The 18,925-nt window shown below is 37.2% G+C and overlaps 1 protein-coding gene across 4 annotated transcripts in view; it reads right to left on the reverse strand.

The window, feature by feature from the left end:
- Positions 1-18,925, reverse strand: part of SS18 (SS18 subunit of BAF chromatin remodeling complex) — a 72,616-nt gene that overhangs the window by 33,535 nt on the left and 20,156 nt on the right. For all 4 annotated transcript variants that reach the window (XM_040264764.1, XM_040264765.1, XM_040264766.1 and 1 more), the window contains exon 4: positions 1,136-1,289. In XM_040264764.1, the coding sequence (XP_040120698.1) occupies positions 1,136-1,289 (154 nt within the window). The remainder of the gene's footprint in view (positions 1-1,135; positions 1,290-18,925) is intronic.

An 18,925-nucleotide genomic window follows, 5' to 3' on the forward strand; every position in this document is an offset into this window, starting at 1 on the left:
GGGTGAGGGCCATGTGGGCCGTGACTGTGGAAGCCCCGGCAAGAAAGAGAAAGTTGCCACCAAAACACCCCAGCCAAAACACCCCAGCCTCCTCCATGACCCATCAATCACACATCGCTCTCCAGGAAGCCAGGTGACCTGGCCTCTTTTGCTCTGTGCTTTCTGCATCCAAAGACCCTGAACACCAATGCTACCAACACAATCAGTTGATACTATCCTAAAGATGCTAATACTACTAATTAAAAAAATAAACTTCTCTGTGATTTTAATTTATTCTCACTATTGCTATTTGTATAATACTTTCTTTATGTTGATGAAAATAATCTTTTTTAGAAAGTAAAAATATTCTCATATTAAATGTAGAAAACACCCCACCAAAAATTATGGGTGTGGGTGTGACTACTATTACAAAAACAAGATAATTTAAAGATACTTTTCAGGTTAAAAATTCAACCCAGCAAAAGGTGTGTAAATCAGCACCTGATGGTCTGAAAGATATTTTAAGTAGCTTTAAACTTAAAATGGATAACCAACAAATGATGTTTTATATAAGAAAGCTGACACTTTTCAGCTTTTAATTTTGCTCAATTTCCACATTTCCATTATGCTATAAACATATATATTCATAAAAATCCAAGCTCAGTTTCAATAGACCAATGAGGAAATACTAAATACATTAGCACTTTAGAGAGTGTTTCGTTTTATCTCCCCATGTGTTATTTTTCCAACAGTACCGTTTCTGAGACCAGTAAAATTTCGAGTAAACACAAAACTCAGAGAAATGCTACAATACATTTTTATAAACATTTTAATTCTTAAGCCATGATGCCATGCCTTTTCCCCCCACCAAAAGCTTCTAAAGCCAGCTGTATTGCATAGTTTCAGACAGACTAAATTTAGCCAGTTCTGTTCATCAGAGGAATGCTGTGTGTCAGCTACATCAAAGCCCAAGGGCAGCCTGATAAACACTGAATACAGGTCACGTAGCTCTGTAGCTAACAAACTCTAAGAGAGCTTGGACTCGGGGGCATTCAAAGCAGTTTTGTCATCAACAATCTAAGTATCCCTTGAGCCCCCATGTCTTTTCAGTTGCTAAGCAACTCTGGTGTTAATGTCTTAGAGGAGAGAAACTTACCAGGCATCTGGCCGTTCATCTGGTTCTGCATGTGTGGTGCCGGAGGACCCCCACCTACCATTCCATCTGAAGGCATGTTGTGAGCGCGCGGAGGTGGGGGAGGGCCGCTCGGACTCATCCCTCCGGGACCCATAGGCATATTCTGTGTGGGTGGCTGAAAGAAGACAGTTTAGTAAAACAAGACAAACAGTCAGACTAATATATTAAAGATGCATATGGTGTAACAGTTGCCTATATTATTCAAGTGAACAGGAACAAAAACACACATGCGTTTCAACTTATTCTATTGCATTTTAATTATGGGCTTATTCACATTGTGTTTAATACGCTCCAAAAACTTCATAGGATCATCAGCATGGATGTATCCTCTGACCACCTTAGACCAAAAGAAGAACCACAATTCAGGTATATTTTACTTTACAGTGAAAATTTAAAAATCATAACATTCGATACAAAAAGAATTCTTGTTTATCTATAAAGATTTCTAAGGTGCCCACTATTGCTATTTCAATTATACTTTAAAAATCAAGTCTCCTTTCATTATTGATATATTTGGATATATTTACTCTTAGTGGTTATTTCACTTGAAAAGATACAGTAACAAAAGACTAAGGTACAGAAACGTCAAAATGTGATACATTTTATATTGTTGGGAGAGGGGGTGGCTTTGGAGGGGGAATGTTTCAAACCACAAAGATGCAGCTCAGCCCAACATTTTTGTGCCGACTACTCCTATAGATTGGAAACATTACTGACGGCCTCCAAGGGTACACAGACAGCTGCCTCAAAAGGATGCCTTTGGCAAATTTCCTAATGAAAGTGTGAAGAAAATCACTGACTAACCTTGAGAGTTCACAAAAGGGCAAAAGGAAAAACACAGATATAAGATAAGGTGGTCTGTAAACCTGGCTCCCTTCTTGGGGATTTTTGGGTAGAGAAAGCATAATAGTTTCTTTCCAAACCCCAGTTTTTTAAGCCTGTAAGAGGATACGGAAATCTTACCTTTACAGATTTATTTTGCTTTCTTTCTCTACTTGTCTGTGTTCTAAACAGAATGTCCATTTCTACAACTTCAGTCTTCCTCTGACATGTTTACTGTGTCTATACTACCCAGATTTTGCAAACACAGTCCTCCCTAGCACACTGACCAGACATACATGGTTCCTTAGACATCACGTGTAAACACTCAAATCTCCTACCACCTCATAATCACTAACATTTACAAAATTAAACAGATTTAAAATCTTAAATTCATAATCTTAGTTTCTTCCACTACTGAACCCAATAACTGCTTATTAAATATCTCCTCTTCAAGTCTTATCTTAAATTCTTTATCCAATTTGTATTCTTTTAAATACTTTGCTCCATTTTCAAGAAAATTACCAAACATCAACTCGGTGTCACATATCTCACTTTTAAATCACCCTTTATCTTCCTTCAATATGGCTGACTTGACCCTCTAGTTCGAAAATCCAATTCCTTCCTCCTATTATCTTGTCCAAATTTTCTGTTCAAGAATTTATGCTCTCATTCTCAGTAGGTATCAGTTTCTCATCTTCTTGTGATTCAAGTGATTCAACTCATAAAACATCAGTGTTCTCAGTTCCCATCAAAATAAAGTAGCTTGTATCAAACTAACCCTCTTGCTAATAAAAGCTATAAAATCCAGATAGGCCACTCTCTCCTTCCGAGATGGCCCAAACTCTGTCTGTGGAGTGTCTTTTTCTCTAAATCCATTTCTTACCTATCACTTGGTTCTCACAGAATTCTTTCTGCCATGAGACATCAAGAACCTGAGCTTCATCAAGTTCTGAAACCAGGAGGTGGATCGAGAAAGATCTTGCTGTGGTTTACGTCAAGGAGTATTCTGTCTATGTTTTCCAAGACTCATTACTTTATATTTGTGCTTCTTTACCTGGTTAGTTGTACTTTTTGAAAATGGCAAAAATAAAATTAAATAAAACTGTTTCTCTAAAAAAATAAAATCTAGATAAAAGGAAAAAGCATTTGAAGGCACTGAAGAGTAATGTACACAGAGAGGAACAAGAGGGGAGACAACTCTTAAAAGAAGGGAAAAATGGAAACAACACAACCCCACAGCCACGCTGGCTTTTCCTGACTTCACTGTGGAACAGAAAACGGAGCCCACGCAAGAGGTGGCAGTCCCACTAGACTGAGAGAAGACGGAGATTTTTGGCCACCAGAGAGCCGGAAACTAAAGAACAAAGTCCCAGAGAGAAAGAACCAGAAAGAAGGGGGAGATTCAAGAAAACTAGCAGAAAACAGCCATTACGACAAAAAAGAGCTGAGATTTCAGCTCTGCCCTGTTCAAGGGAGACAAAGACTGGAGTAGAGGCCCCAGCACATCAGAAGGGCCTTCAAACAAGCCAATCCCTCTGTTAAGATTTCAAAAGAGCCTCTACTTGGATTAAGATCACAATTTAAATAGATCAGCCCTACCAAGTCCAAAAACCCTCAATTAAAATTAAAAGGCATTCTACAAAAAATAAGAAGAAATAGCCAACACTTATCAGGATGGCTGCAATGATTTTTTTCTTTAAACTACAGAAAATAACAAGTGTTGGTAAGAAAGTGGAGAAAATAACTCTCATACATGCTGAAGAGACTGTAAAAGGGTGCAGCTGTTGTGCCGAACACTTGAGCAGATTCTCAAAGAGGTAAACACAGAGCTATCAAAGGACCCAGCAATTCCTCTCCAGGTATAGATCCAAGAGAACCAAAGACATACATTCACACCATATTTATACATGAATGTTCACAGCAGCACTATTCATAAAATGGCCAAACAGTAGGGAAAAAAACTAAGAGTTCTTTAACCAATGAATGAATAAACAAAATGTGATAAATTATCTACACAATGGAATGTTTTTCAGCCACAAAATGGAGTAAAGTACTGATACACAGGACAGACACATCTTACGCTAAGTGACGAAGTCAGACTCAAAAGTCCATACGTAGTATGATTCCATTTATATGTGCTGTCCAGAAGAGGCAAAGCCAGAGAGACAGAAAGTAGACTGATCAGTCTTTGCCAGGGGGATGGGCAGAGGTGACAACTAGAGTTGATGGTTAATGGTCATGACTGTTCTTCTTGGGGTGATGGAAGTGTCCTGAAATTAGATAATGGTAATGGCTGTATACCCTGTGAATACACTGAAAACCACTGAGTTGTATACAAGCATTCCACACTTTATTGTGCTTCAACGATACTGTGTGTGTATGTTTTATAAATTAGACATGTGTGGCAACCCTGTGTGAAGGAAGTATATTGGTGCCATTTTTCCAACAGCATTTGCTCATTTCAAGTTTCTATGTCACGTTCTGGTAATTTTCACAGTATTTCATGACTATTATATTTGTCACGGTGGTCTGTGAGCAGTGCTCTTTAATGTTACTATTGCAAAAAGATTACAACTCACGGTTCTGATGCTGGTGAGCATTTTTTTAGCAATCAAGTATTTTTTAATTAAGCTGTGTACACTGATGTTCAGACACAGCGCCAATGCGCCCTTCACAGACTACAGTGCAGTGTAACACAACTTCTATATGCTCTGGGAAGCAGAAAAGTTTCTGTGACTAGCTTTATTGCAGTATTCACTTCATTGTGGTGGTCTAGAATGCCGTGTCCAACTCTCTGCAACCCCATGGACCGTAGCCTACCGCGATCCTCCGTCCATGGGATTTTCCAGGCAAGAGCACTGGAGTGGGTTGCCTTTCCTTCTCCAAGAATGGAACCCACAATATCTGAGGGTGACTGTACTTTAGAAGGTTAAAATGGTGAACTTCACACTATGTTAATTTTATCTCCATAAAAAAAAAAGAAGAGAGTAGATGGATGACCAACAGAAATAACAGAAAACGGAAAAAAGACACATAGGTCATTCACATTTTAGAGTTATATGAGAGACCTTAATAATGACTGATATGTTCCAGGCAAAAAGCAAACAGGATAAATGGAGAATTTCAGCAAAGCCTAGCAATTCTTAAAAGAGTAAAGTGGAACAACAAAAGTGTAAAATAAAATCACACATCAAGATAGAAAAAATGGAGAGAAAATACAACTCAAAAGTGTTAAATACATGTATGTCATGCTAAAAAGGCCTAACACACATCTAACTGGAGTTACAAAAGTGGAGAAAATGACACATAAGCAGTAAGAACGCTGGTCAAGAATTTTCCAAACCTAACAAAAGACATGAGTCTCTAGCAAACGTATGAAGCTCTACAAACCTCAGCAGGATATGAACCAAACATAGCTAGACGTATCAGAGTCAAAGGCCTAAAAGCCGAAGTCAAAGTGAAAGCCTTAAAAGCAGCCAGGGAAAATAAGTCACATTACCTTCAGGGGAATGGCAATCAGACTAAAAACCTATTCTGTACCATAAATAATGGAAATAGAATACAAAAAACCAAGATCTTTAAGGTGCTAAGACAGAAAAAGAAAATAATAAATCAACCAACCTAGAATTCTATACTAAGAGAAAATATACTCCAAATACGAAGATGAAATAATAATAGTTTCAGATGAAAAACTGAGATAACTTGTTCAACTGAAAAGGATTCATCCAGCTAAAAGAAAATGGCCCCAGACGGAAGCACAGAACTAAAGGAATTAACAGAAAGGAATGGAAAGGTAAATATGTAAACAAATAAAAACATTAACATTTAAAATAACAGTAACAATGACTAGTATAGTTTAAAGATATGTAGAAGTATAAAATATGACAAGACTAACATAAAGGACAATAGAATAAATAGTTAAATTGCTATAAATTTCTTGTATTTTTCAGCAAGTGTTAGAAGTACAAATTTAGACTGGAATCTAATAAACCAAGCTTGCACAATGTAATCTATTGGGTAACTACTTAAACATGCCTATACACATATAAAGAACAAATATTGCTTGATTAATTCAAAGAAGGACCAAAAAAAGACAAATAGAAAACCAGTATCAGGCTGACAAACTCAGAACCTATTATATCATGTTCTACATTAAATATTTATGGACCTCTCAGATTTCATATCCATATTCAATTTCATATTTATATTCAATATTTCAATAAAATAACAAATATTACTGAATTTTTAAAACACTCAACTATATTCTGTTTACAAGAGATTTACTTTAAACTTAAGGACATATAGATGTTAAAAGAAAACGAATAATATATAAACATTAATTAAATGTATGGTGATGTCACTATATATCAGTTGACAAATCAAGAACTATTACTACTAGAAAAACTAAAGGGACAGTTTACTATAATGAAAGGACCAATTAACCAGGAATGTAACAATCATAAATTTGCATACATCTTATAACACAGCTTCAAAATCTATATCCTAAGAGTTAACAGAATCAAAAGGAAAAAGCAAATAATCCATAATAATGGTTGGAGATTTTAATATACTTCTAGTAACTGACAGGACAAAAAAACATCTAATAGCAATAAAGAGCCTTAGAATATAAGATTTGACAACACCATTAACAACTCAATGTAATTAACATGCTTAGCTTACTATATACAATTGCATAATACACATTCTTCTCAAACACTCAAGGAATGTAGACCAAACTAGGCTATACACGGGGCCACAGAGGAAGTCAACAAATAACAAATGATTGAAATCACATGTTATATGTTTTGAGCACAGTGAATTAAACTCGAAATCAGTGACAGAAAACTAATAACCTGTTAGTGAGGAAATCACAATGGAAATTAGAAAATATGCTGAAATGAATGAATGGTAATGAAAATGCAACATCAAAATTTGTGAGACAGGACTTCCCTGGTGGCCCAGTGGCTAAGACTCCGAGCTCCTAAAGCAGGCAGCCTAGGTTCAATCCCTGGTCAGAGAACTAGATCCCCCAGGCTGCAACTAGGCCCAGCACAGTCAAATAAATAATTATTTAAAAAAAAAAAAAAAAAAGCAGCAGCAGCCAGAAAAAAAAAAAAATAAGAGATACAGCTAAACCATGAAAATTTATAGCTTGAAAATGCATATTTAAAATGCATTTTTAAGAAAGGTTGAAAAATTAATGATATAAGCTTCCATCTGTAGTAGCCAGGAAAAGACAGCAATCAAACCCCAAACAGTATAATGAAGGAAATAAAATAAGACAAGTACAGAACTCAAGGAACCATACACAGTCTTTTAGAGAACACAAAAATGGGGAACAATTTCCAAGTCTTAATGGGGTCACCAAAACTCCGATACCGAAACCCGACAATGACATCACAAGTCAGTAATTTACAGGCCAATATTTCTCGTGAACAGACACAAAGACCCTGAACCCTGAACTTTTGCAAGTCAAATTCAGGCTGCATAAAAAAGACAATGCATCACAGCAACAACCGCGTTTATTTCAGGAAAGCAGGCTAATTTAACTTCTGGAAATTAACCACTGTAACACTCACCTAATTACCAAAATACAATTCATATAATCATCTCAATAAAGGAAAACTGTCTGTTAAAATTCAACATCCACTGAAGACTTTAAAACATTGAGAATGAGAACATCCTTAACCTAGTAAATCTAGTTTACAAAATAAAATGTATACTCAATATCATCTTTTATTGATGAAAATACTGGACTTTCAGGAAGAAAATAAAAATTCAGGAACAAGACAAGTATATTCATTAACACAGTACATTCAACAAAATAAATAAACCAACAAATCAACAGTATAAAAAAAGAATAAAGTAGGGAGGGAAATAAAAGATTGGTAATGACATATAATTATTATTCAAAGATAACACGATTGAGTGCATAGAAAACGCAAGAGAATCTTTAACGAACTGTTAGAATCACTAAAGTAACTAGAGACAAGGTATATATATATACACACCCCTATATATGTGTGTGTATATATATAATTTCTATAATTTCCAATAAACAACTAGAAAACTAAAATTTTGAAAATGATACCATGTATAACAGCATCCAAAAAACGGTGACTAGCTAGGAGATAAATCTAGCAAGAGATGTGCAATACTTCTACACTGCGACATTGTTGAGAGAAATTAAGGGTTACTAAACAGAGGGATATGTCATCCTCATTGACTGGAAGACTAAATATTGTGGAGATGTATCAGTTTCTCCAATGTCGGCTTAGAGATTTTATGTAATCTCAATCAAAATCCAAGTAGGCTTTCTGTAGAAATTAACAAACCAACTCTAAAATTTACATGGAAATACAAAAGACTTAGAACAGCCAGGATTCTAGAACAACAACATTACCTGATATGTAGTGTTCAGGTATGTGGCTGATGCAAGGACTGATAGACCAACAGAATAAAAGAATTGAGGAACAGCCCCACACTCACAGCCACTTTACAACAAAATTATTTATATTCAATGGGTGAAAACTGATCTTTCCAATAAATGGTACTGGAGAAACTGAACATCATACGAACAAAAATGAACCCTGACTCCTAGCTCAGATCATAAACAAATTTAATCTGCAATGAATCATGGATAAACGAACTTTCAGAAGCAAGGATATCTTCCTGACCCTTATACAAGAAAGTATTTTATAAACAAGACACTGAAAAGAAAAGAAAAAGACTGATAAACTGGGATTTCATTTAAATTAGAAACTGTTCATCCAAAGACACCATAAAGAGAATAAAAAGGTAATTTTCAAACTGGAAGAAAGTATTTGCAATATATATAGTCAGTAAAAGATTTGTATCTAGGATATAGGAAGAACCCCTACAAATCAATTTAAAAGACAACCCAGTTCAAAGTGGGCCAAAAAACAGGCATCAGAGAATGTTTTTGGAATGGTAGCATTATTCTATATCCTGACTGCAGCAGTGGTCACAAGGATTAGTCGAAATTCATCCACCTATACAATTTAAATGAATGAATTTTAGTCTATGTAAATTATAGCTCAACCGTCATTTTCTCAAGAAAGCCTTCCCTCCCCCTCAGGGTCAGCGGGCCCCACTGTCTGCCGGCTTGGTCCTAGATGCCCTTCCTTCATAGCATTTGCAACTGTTGCTTAAAATGTTTGCATCATTACTTAATTAACATCTGTCTACCACACTATATGTTAATTTCTGTAAGGACTGAGCCCATAATTATATTTGCTTATCACTGTAGCCCCCAATCATCTAGTATCAAATAGAAGTGAAGTGTTAATTGCTCAGTCGAGTCCGATTCTTTGCAACCCTATGGACTGTAGCCTGACAGGCTCCTCTTTCCATGGGATTCTCCAGGCAAGAATACTGGAGCGGGTTGCCATTTCCTTCTCCAGGGGATCTTCCCGACCCAGAGATCCAACCTCAGCCTCTGGCAATGTGGGCATATTCTTTACCATCTGAACTATCAAATAGAGGTACTCAATAAATAATTGTTACGAAAAACTGGGGCTTCCCTGGTGGCTCAGATGGTAAAAAATCCACCTGCAATGCAGGGGAATTGGGTTTGCTCCCTGGGTTGGGAAGATCCCCGCTGGGGGAGAGGGAAGGGCAATCCACTCCAGTGTTCTTACCTGGAGAATGCCCAGAGAAAGAGGAGCCTGGTGGGATCATGATTTTTGATTGTCAAAATTGCTTACTCAACTCCACACCTCCATTTGGAAGTCTATTAGACACTCAAACTTAAAATCTACAACACTGAGTCCCTAACATCTCGGCCTCAGCCTCAAATCCCTTTATCCAACACTATCAGCTGATGACAATTTCATCTTCCAGTTGCTCTGCTGAAAATCAATAGGGGCATCCTTTACACCTCTATTCTTACATACTGTCTCCTACACCCAACTTTCAACATATCCTTTGGGCTCTACCTTCAAAACAAACCCACAATTTGACTTCTACTACCAACTCCTCTGCTACCACCCTAGTACAAGCCACCATCACCACTCATGCTCATGATTACTGCAAGAGCCTCCTTGAGGACTCCCTGCTTCGACCCATGCTCCTCCATAGTAAATTCTCCACAAAGTAATCAGAAACATCAATCCACTCTCTGGCTCAAAATCCTCCATGAGTTCTGGTTTCAGAGAGAAAAACAGAGTCCTTACAACAGCTTGCAAGATAGGCTCTGTTCACACATCTTCCTCACCTTATTCTGTTCCAGCCACAACAACCTTCCCATTGTCCCTTGAACAAGCCAGGCACCATCTCACTTCAGAAGCTTTTCACTGCTTGTTTCTGCTGCCTAAAACACCTTCTCAGGTCTTAGCTCAGACGTCACCTTCTCAAAGAGGTCTACCCTGACCACTCTATTTCATATTATAAACTCCATCCCAGCTTCCAGTATTTCCAATACACCTCTTCCTCTATTTGTTTTCCTTTCCTTAGCTCTTTCTATCTCCTAACAGGCAACATGATTTAATTATTTATCACGCCTGCCTTGCTTGGTACAACATAAAATCCAAAAGAGCAGGAATATTTGTGTTTTGGTAAAGTAATTAACTATTGCCTAACACACAGTAAGCATCTAATACTTAGGGGAAAAAATGAAGAAGCAATCAAATTTAAACAATTTACTATAAAACTAAAAATAATTCTGAGTATAAAATATCTTCACTATTTCTTTAGAATATTTTAAAAAACTGAAAAATACAAATTTTAGTTTAATAATCTCTGACCTGTATAAATATCATTAGTGTAACTGTCACTAAAATAGTTCCCTAAAGAAGGCAATCAAGTGACATTCAGAAACAGATTAAAAAGAAATTATTCAAAACAGACTACATATATTTTACATATACAGATAGATACATATACACATATAAATACTTCCAAAATCTGATAGAGATGATCCTTAGACACACACAAGAGTCTTGATGAATCAACCAAGACTGGATCCAAAAGCCCCATCCATATCATTATTTGTCATACTTCCTAGTCCTAAAACCAGTCTCCCAAAATGAGTTTTACACACATCTGAAACAGTTTAGGAAGGTCTCTTCGATTCCTCATTCATGCTATCCAGCAAATGGCTATCATGATTTTTCCTAGAAGTCTGAAAAGACAAGACAGGCAACAATGTTGGCAAAATGCTCCCTGTTCTAAGGTAGAGAAATGTGTTCCCATAAATTAATTCTCTATGAAATGCAGTTACCTCCTTTATGAAACCTTCTCTAATCCTCAACAGAAGAACTAATCACTTCTATTATGTTTCAAATATACTTGAAATATACATACTTCTAAAATAGCATATAATTATACTGCAGAATTACTGTTGTCTTTAATTTCATTTATAGAATGCTCTGGCATATAAAATACAGACAGACATTTCAAAGGACCATTTCACCTGCAGTCTTGCTGTTTTTAATACCAAAATGTCTTAATTAGACACCTTTTATTTTGCAGCACTTATTAAGGTAGAAGAGAAAGAAGACAGCTGTGGCGGGTGAAAGAAAAGGGAGTAGTCTGAGATGATCACTATGTTTCTCAGTAACAGTGTTTATACTACTCACTTGAGACAGAAAATACGAAAACGCAGGCTGTGCACCCCCACCCCCACCCCCACCCCACCCCCCGCCTTTAACAGCAGGGAACAGAGGAAACTTGAGAGAGATGAGTTTTGCCCACATCATGTGGTGAGGAATATTCACACTGGGTATGCCAAATGGAAGCTAGATTCACAGTGCACACCTGGGCAAGAAGATACCTATTTGGGAGCCAAGAATATGGAGAAAGTGAAAGTTGCTCAGTTGTGTCTGACTCTTTTTGACACCATGGACTATATAGTCCAAGGAATTCTCCAGGCCAGAATACTGGAGTGGGTAGCCTTTCCCCTCTCCAGGGGATCTTCCTAACCCAGGGATCCAACCCAGGTCTCCCACATTGCAGGCGGATTCTTTACCAGCTGAGCCACAAGGGAAGCCCAAGAATACGGAGGGAGAACTTCAAGTAAAGAATATAAAAAACCAGGAATGTGAGTGAAATCTCCCAGAATGGGTGTGTATAGTAAAAAAAAAAGTTCAAGGATAGATCATCAGTATTTGACGGGCAGGTAAAAGATAGGCAGCTGAGTAGCTAGAAAAGTAAAACAAAGAAAACTCACAGAAGTTTAAGAACACAAGCTTCAGCATTATCACACTGACCAAATAAACATGATCATGTTCATCAAACACTTAAAACATTCTGAAACACTCTGAAAAGACGCCAATATTGAAGAAAAGTCCGTACCATAAATCTAAATAAAATTTTAAATGCTTTCATTAAAAAAAAAAAACTAATATAAAATAGGGCAGTGTGTACAGCAAGGTTCTACTTGCATAGAAAAGAAGGGGAATGTATGTATGTACATTGGCTTTTATTTGCATAAAACACAGCAAGAAGACAAGTTGGAGATGGGTTTTGTATAGCTTTTTGCAGTCCTTAATGTTCTAACAGCATCAAAGTATTATTACCTGTACTAAAAATTAAGCTAAAATTTATAAATGAAACAGACCTTGCTAATCTTTAAAATGTTCCACAGCTCTAACCATGTGTTCCTTCATTTCACTTGGATCATATCTACAAACAGCTAATTTTGTAAACAGCAAATCCTATAATATCAAACTTTAGTCAGCAAAACATCTTAACTAATGAGTGCTCTGCCAACATGGTCACTGACCTGAAGACAAATATATGATTGTTTTTACTGACACTTGTCTAAGGAAAGGCTAATCGAGTGCCCAGCACTAACTCAGACTATCAAGTGTGGCATCCTCCAAAAATGCAATTTAGGAAATAAAAAAACAACATATAAAGTGTAAGGCTACTTTCTCTAAGCTGATTTTTAGTAATAATTTAAGACTTTTCTTTTTTTGTACAGAAAATAGATTAAACAAAAATTATCTTTAATACCTAACATTACATGATTAAATTAGAGATTGTTTTTAAAACTTAATGCTCATAATGAATTAAGTAAAAAGCCAAGACAAGCAATTCCAATCCACTTTCAGCCTTCTTTTAAAATTGTACTCAAACTCAGTGAATGGCATGAATATCAGTTAAGTCTCCAAACTCCTTCCCTTATCCTGCATATGTATTCAGTAACTGAATCCGGCCAATCTTCTTTCAAACACTCCCAAATCTGAATTCTCTTTCCATGTGTATGTTCCAATTGCATACTACCTTCATTTTCATCACCATCAATATTTACTGAGTACCTCCTACATACTGGACACCCTAAATTGTTTTATTTAGTCCTCCATGTAATAGAATCATAGAGTAATTGTAAATTCTCATATTGTAAAGTGGTCACAGTATACATCAAATGAAGGTAGATACTACAGAAAAAGGAATCATTTTTCCAAAGTTTTACATATCCTCAAATGTCACTGGATATCCCATTCAAAATACATAGCAATATAAAATCCTCAATTCCTAGTTATACAATAGAATCAACTGAAAAGCTTTTAAAATGTGCAGCCAAGGTAAAGAAACACTAGACTATATGATTATCCAAGTTTCTTCTAGCTCTAAAACTTTAATTCTGTAGAAATATTTCCAGATTGTATGTCTTCAAAATGAACTGCCACAATAAAAAAGACTATTTTCTCCCCCAAGTTCTTCCCAAAGAAAAATTAAATAGATAAAAGCTTTTTAAAATTTAAACTGTTCTCTCATAATTCTTTCCTAAATCAATGGTACTTGAAAGTGAAAGTTGCTCAACCATGTCCAACTGTTTGCAACCCCATGGACGATATAGCCCACCAGGCTCCTCTGTCCATGGGATTCTCCAAGGAAGAATACTGGAGTGTGTTGCCATGCCCTCCTCCAGGGGAACTTCCTGACCGAGGTACTGAACCCAGGTCTCCTGCACTGCAGTCAGTCTTTACCATCTGAGACACCAGGGAAGCCCACTGTTGTTGTAGAAAGTAAATACCAACTCTGAAAACCAATATTCCAGTGATGCCTCCAACATCATAAGGGAGACAGGACCCTATATACACACACTAAATGGAGGCAGAATAGTGTGCACTTTGAACAATGCCAACTTTGTATAAATATTTGGCCTCTTTCAATGTCACCTCAGATGTCAGGCACACTACTTTTAAATAAGCCTGTCCACAGACTACATTCTCTGAGTTCTGATTTGTGATTTGCTGCTTTTTGGTTATGGGCTTAAAACTGAAAAATCAAACTTAAAACATACATAAAATTAAGAATAGTTTGTTAGAAACTTACAATGCATTTGAAACAAGAAAAGAATACCCAGGACCCAGACTAAGAAGTAAAATGCCTAATGGTTAGTACACTGGCTTTATAAGTCGTCTTTCTCCTTCTAGGTCTTTTTCCATTTATTCCTGGTCTTTTAATTCTTGACTTTCATTCAAACAGAAGAGGATTGCTAGATCTGGCCTAGTTTCAGATACATGAAATATTACTATAAACACGTAATTCCTCTTTGCTGTTGCTAAGCCACTTCAGTCATGTCCGACTCTGTGCGACCCCACAGACGGCAGCCCACCAAGCTCCCCCGTCCCTGGGATTCTTCAGGCAAGAACACTGGAGTGGGTTGCCATTTCCTTCTCCAATGCATGATTGGGGGGGGGGGTGATATTAAAAACTGAGAGTTGAGCTTACATATAAGTATGGGTACATTTCCAATTCCTACAACCAGTTAAAAAAAGTGAAAAACTTCATTCTGGAAAACTTGAGTAAAATCACCCTAAAACATACAGTCTTTTTTCAGGGTCAAAATTTCTCACGCTACAGTTAATAACTAGTATATTCTATCCCTTTTTGCCAATTGGTGATATGTATTCTGCTATTTCAGTTTTCCCAAATTCACCTTTCTTCCTATTTCATTTCTAATCCAACTGCTTCCCTTGCAGCTGATTTTTCCCCTCTCTAGCCCCGCTTTTCTTTATTGGTCCACCTCTCTGTTGCTCCCCTTACTATGAGGATCAATTTATTTCTAGTTTCTCTAAAACCCTTCCTCCTTTGCTAATGTTGCTTTTCAAACAAATTAAGCTTCAAAATACTCATTTTTTAAAATGAAAATTTAGTTACAAACTTCAAATAAAACTTTGACCAGTATTAAGAGGGAAAATTTTTATTTCAAAGTTCACAAATGGCAGTATCTATATTCTTTAGCAAAATATGTAAAATGGTGCCTCTGCATTATATGAATCTGAAATAATGGTAGCTCTGTTATGAAATCTGTGTCTCCCCCATGTGATAGTTCTTAACTAGGTGATGGTAAAATAATATTTGCCTTGAATACAAACAATAATAATTTTTACTGTCCTATTTGATCTATAGGGAAAAATATAAATGCTATTTTAAAAAATTTCAAAAATTTTCAGTAAAGTGTATAACTGAGCAACAGGTGAGAATGGACTAGTAAATTCTGAATCAGAAAATTGTGCAGTAGCTTAATGAATTTCTATGGTAAGCTACATTTTACCACATTGGCTTCTCAATAATTATTACTTTCCTGAGGATGGGCAAGAGAAATGAGTAACTAAATTTCAAGATGCGTGCTATGAACCAACACTATTGGGTTCATAAAAGCTAGAGAGAATAAGGGACGTCAAATCCCTTATGATTATACAGTGGAAGTGAGAAATTTAAGGGACTAGATCTGATAGATAAGAGTGCCTGATGAACTATGGACTGAGGTTCGTGATACTGTACAGGAGACAGGGATCAAGACTATCCCCATGGAAAAGAAATGCAAAAAAGCAAAATGGCTGTCGGAGGAGGCCTTACAAATAGCTGTGAAAAGAAGAGAGGCGAAAAGCAAAGGAGAAAAGGAAATATATAAGCATCTGAATGCAGAGTTCCAAAGAATAGCAAGGAGAGATAAGAAATCCTTCCGCAGCGATCAATGCAAAGAAATAGAGGAGAACAACAGAATGGGAAAGACTAGCGATCTCTTCAAGAAAATTAGAGATACCAAGGGAACATTTCTACAAAGCTGGGCTCGATAAAGGACAGAAATGGTCTGGACCTAACAGGAGCAGAAGAGATTAAGAAGAGGTGGCAAGAATACACAGAAGAACTGTACAAAAAAGAGCTTCACGACCCAGATAATCACAATGGTGTGATCACTCACCTAGAGCCAGACATCCTGGAATGTGAAGTCAAGTGGGCCTTAGAAAGCATCACTAAGAATAAAGCTAGTGGAGGCAATGGAATTCCAGTTGAACTATTTCAAATCCTGAAAGATGATGCTGTGAAAGTGCTGCACTCAATATGCCAGCAAATTTGGAAAACTCAGCAGTGGCCACAGGACTGGAAAAGGTTAGTTTTCATTCTAATCCCAAAGAAAGGCAATGCCAAAGAGTGCTCAAACTACCGCACAACTGCACTCATCTCACACTCTAGTAAAGTAATGCTCAAAATTCTCCAAGCCAGGTTTCAGCAGTATGTGAACCGTAAACTACCAGATGTTCAAGCTGGTTTTAGAAAAGGCAGAGGAACCAGAGATCAAATTGCCAACATCTGCTGGATCATGGGAAAAGCAAGAGAGTTCCAGAAAAACATCTATTTCTGCTTTATTGACTATGCCAAAGTCTTTGTGTGGATCACAATAAACTGTGGAAAATTCTGAAAGAGATGGGAATACAAACCACCTGACCTGCCTCTTGAGAAACCTATATGTAGGTTAGGAAGCAACAGTTAGAACTGGACATGGAACAACAGACTGGTTCCAAATAGGAAAAGGAGTATGTCAAGGCTGTATATTGTCACCCTGCTTAACTTCTATGCAGAGTACATCATGAGAAACGCTGGGCTGGAAGAAGCACAAGCTGGAATCAAGATTGCTGGGAGAAATATCAATAACCTCAGATATACAGATGACACCACTGTAATGGCAAAAAGTGAATAGGAACTAAAAAGCCCCTTGAAAGTGAAAGTGGAGAGTGAAAAAGTTGGCTTTAAAGCTCAACATTCAGAAAACCAAGATCATAGCATCTGGTCCCATCACTTCATGGGAAATAGATGAGGAAACAGTGGAAACAATGTCAGACTTTATTTTGGGGGGCTCCAAAATCACTGTAGATGGTGACTGCAGCCATGAAATTAAAAGACGCTTACTCCTTGGAAGAAAAGTTATGACCAACCTAGAAAGCATATTTAAAAGCAGACACATTACTTTGCCAACAAAGGTCCGTCTAGTCAAGGCTATGGTTTTTCCAGTAGTCATGTATGGATGTGAGAGTTGGACTGTGAAGAAAGCTGAGCCGAAGAATTGAATGCTTTTGAACTATGGTATTGGAGAAGACTCTTGAGAGTCCCTTGGACTGCAAGAAGATCCAACCAGTTCTTCCTAAAGGAGATCAGTCCTGGGTGTTTGTTGGAAGGAATGATGCTGAAGCTGAAACTCCAGTACTTTGGCCACTTCATGTGAAGAGTTGACTCACTGGAAAAGACTTTGATGCTGGTAAGGATTGAGGGCAGGAGAAGGGGACGACAGAGGATGAGATGGCTGGATGGCATTACTGACTTGATGGACGTGAGTCTGAGTGAACTCTGGGAGTTGGTGATGGACAGGGAGGTCTGGAGTGCTGCAGTTCATGGGGTCGCAAAGAGTCGGACATGACTGAGCGACTGAACTGAACTGAAGACTTTAAGATATTTCCATATTCTATGAAGACAATATTTCAAATCAAGACAAACTGACAAAATTCAGAACTGCACAGTATCATAAGTTACAGAGACTCTCCACTGGTTGGGCCGAAGGGATATGGAAGGGGTAACAGGATCACCTGAGCCCTCTGTGCACACTGCTCACTCCCCAGCCACCCACGGGATTCTGCTAACTGTCTGGGGGAGAAGGTCCCCTCTCCATTCAAAGCCCTGACTTGAGAATCCTGTAATGTGTTACTGTTTTGATGAGAACATGATCAGAAAAGTGTTCTATCTTTCAGGTGTACTAGAACAGGAGGAAAAAAAAACCACCATAGGCCACCATGGTGACAATAAGCGGAATTCTTAGCCTACATCTTAAATCCACAGTATAGTCCCCAAACTATAAGCAGACTCATTCATTTAACGTGTTCTTTACAAATTTAACACCTAAGGACAAGAACAATGCTAGACAAAATAGAAACAAAAGTGATTAAGGCATTCATTTACCTAACAACACAACAGAACAATCAAGTCACTGCAGGTTGTAAAATTTAGATTCAAGCTCTAGAAAAATCTAGCCAACTCCTACCCTGATACACAAACTTAAGAGCAAAGGGGTCAAACTTTCATTTCCATTCTATCCTAGTAGTAACATGACTGATTGATATAATGCATGAACTGCTTTCAGAAAGGTGTGGGTTCAAGGGTCATGCTACCACTTACCAAGACACCCAAATCATCCTGAGACACCAATATTTTAAAGAATTCTGAGGATGAAATACAGTACTCAAAGGACCCAGTACTTAGTAGTCCTTCTGCAAATATGTTCTCTCGCCAGTGAAATAGGCATATCTGAGAAGCCATAAAAATAATTAATATACTATGGATAGCAAAACAGAATTTTATTCCAATACTTAAAGGAATCACATAGGGTGATGGCAGAGGAGGTCATTCAAATCCTCCCCAGTAAACAACAAAAAAGCTGTAGAAAATATTTTAAAAATATTTTTCATGACATAGAAGAACAGACAAAGCAATTAAAAATGCATAGGCCAAGCTCCAGAAGAAAAAAAATGCAGAAACATGGGCCCAAATCTGGGGCTACATTTGCTGTGGGCACAATAGGCAGGACAGAAAGCTGGTTGAGAATTTCCCAAAACTGATCAAAGATTTCAATCCACAGACTTCAGAAATCTCAACAAAACACCAAGCAGGATAAATAAAAAGAAA

Source organism: Oryx dammah, unplaced genomic scaffold, assembly GCF_014754425.2.
Source record: "Oryx dammah isolate SB20612 unplaced genomic scaffold, SCBI_Odam_1.1 HiC_scaffold_22, whole genome shotgun sequence".
NCBI classification, from domain to species: Eukaryota; Metazoa; Chordata; class Mammalia; order Artiodactyla; family Bovidae; genus Oryx; species Oryx dammah.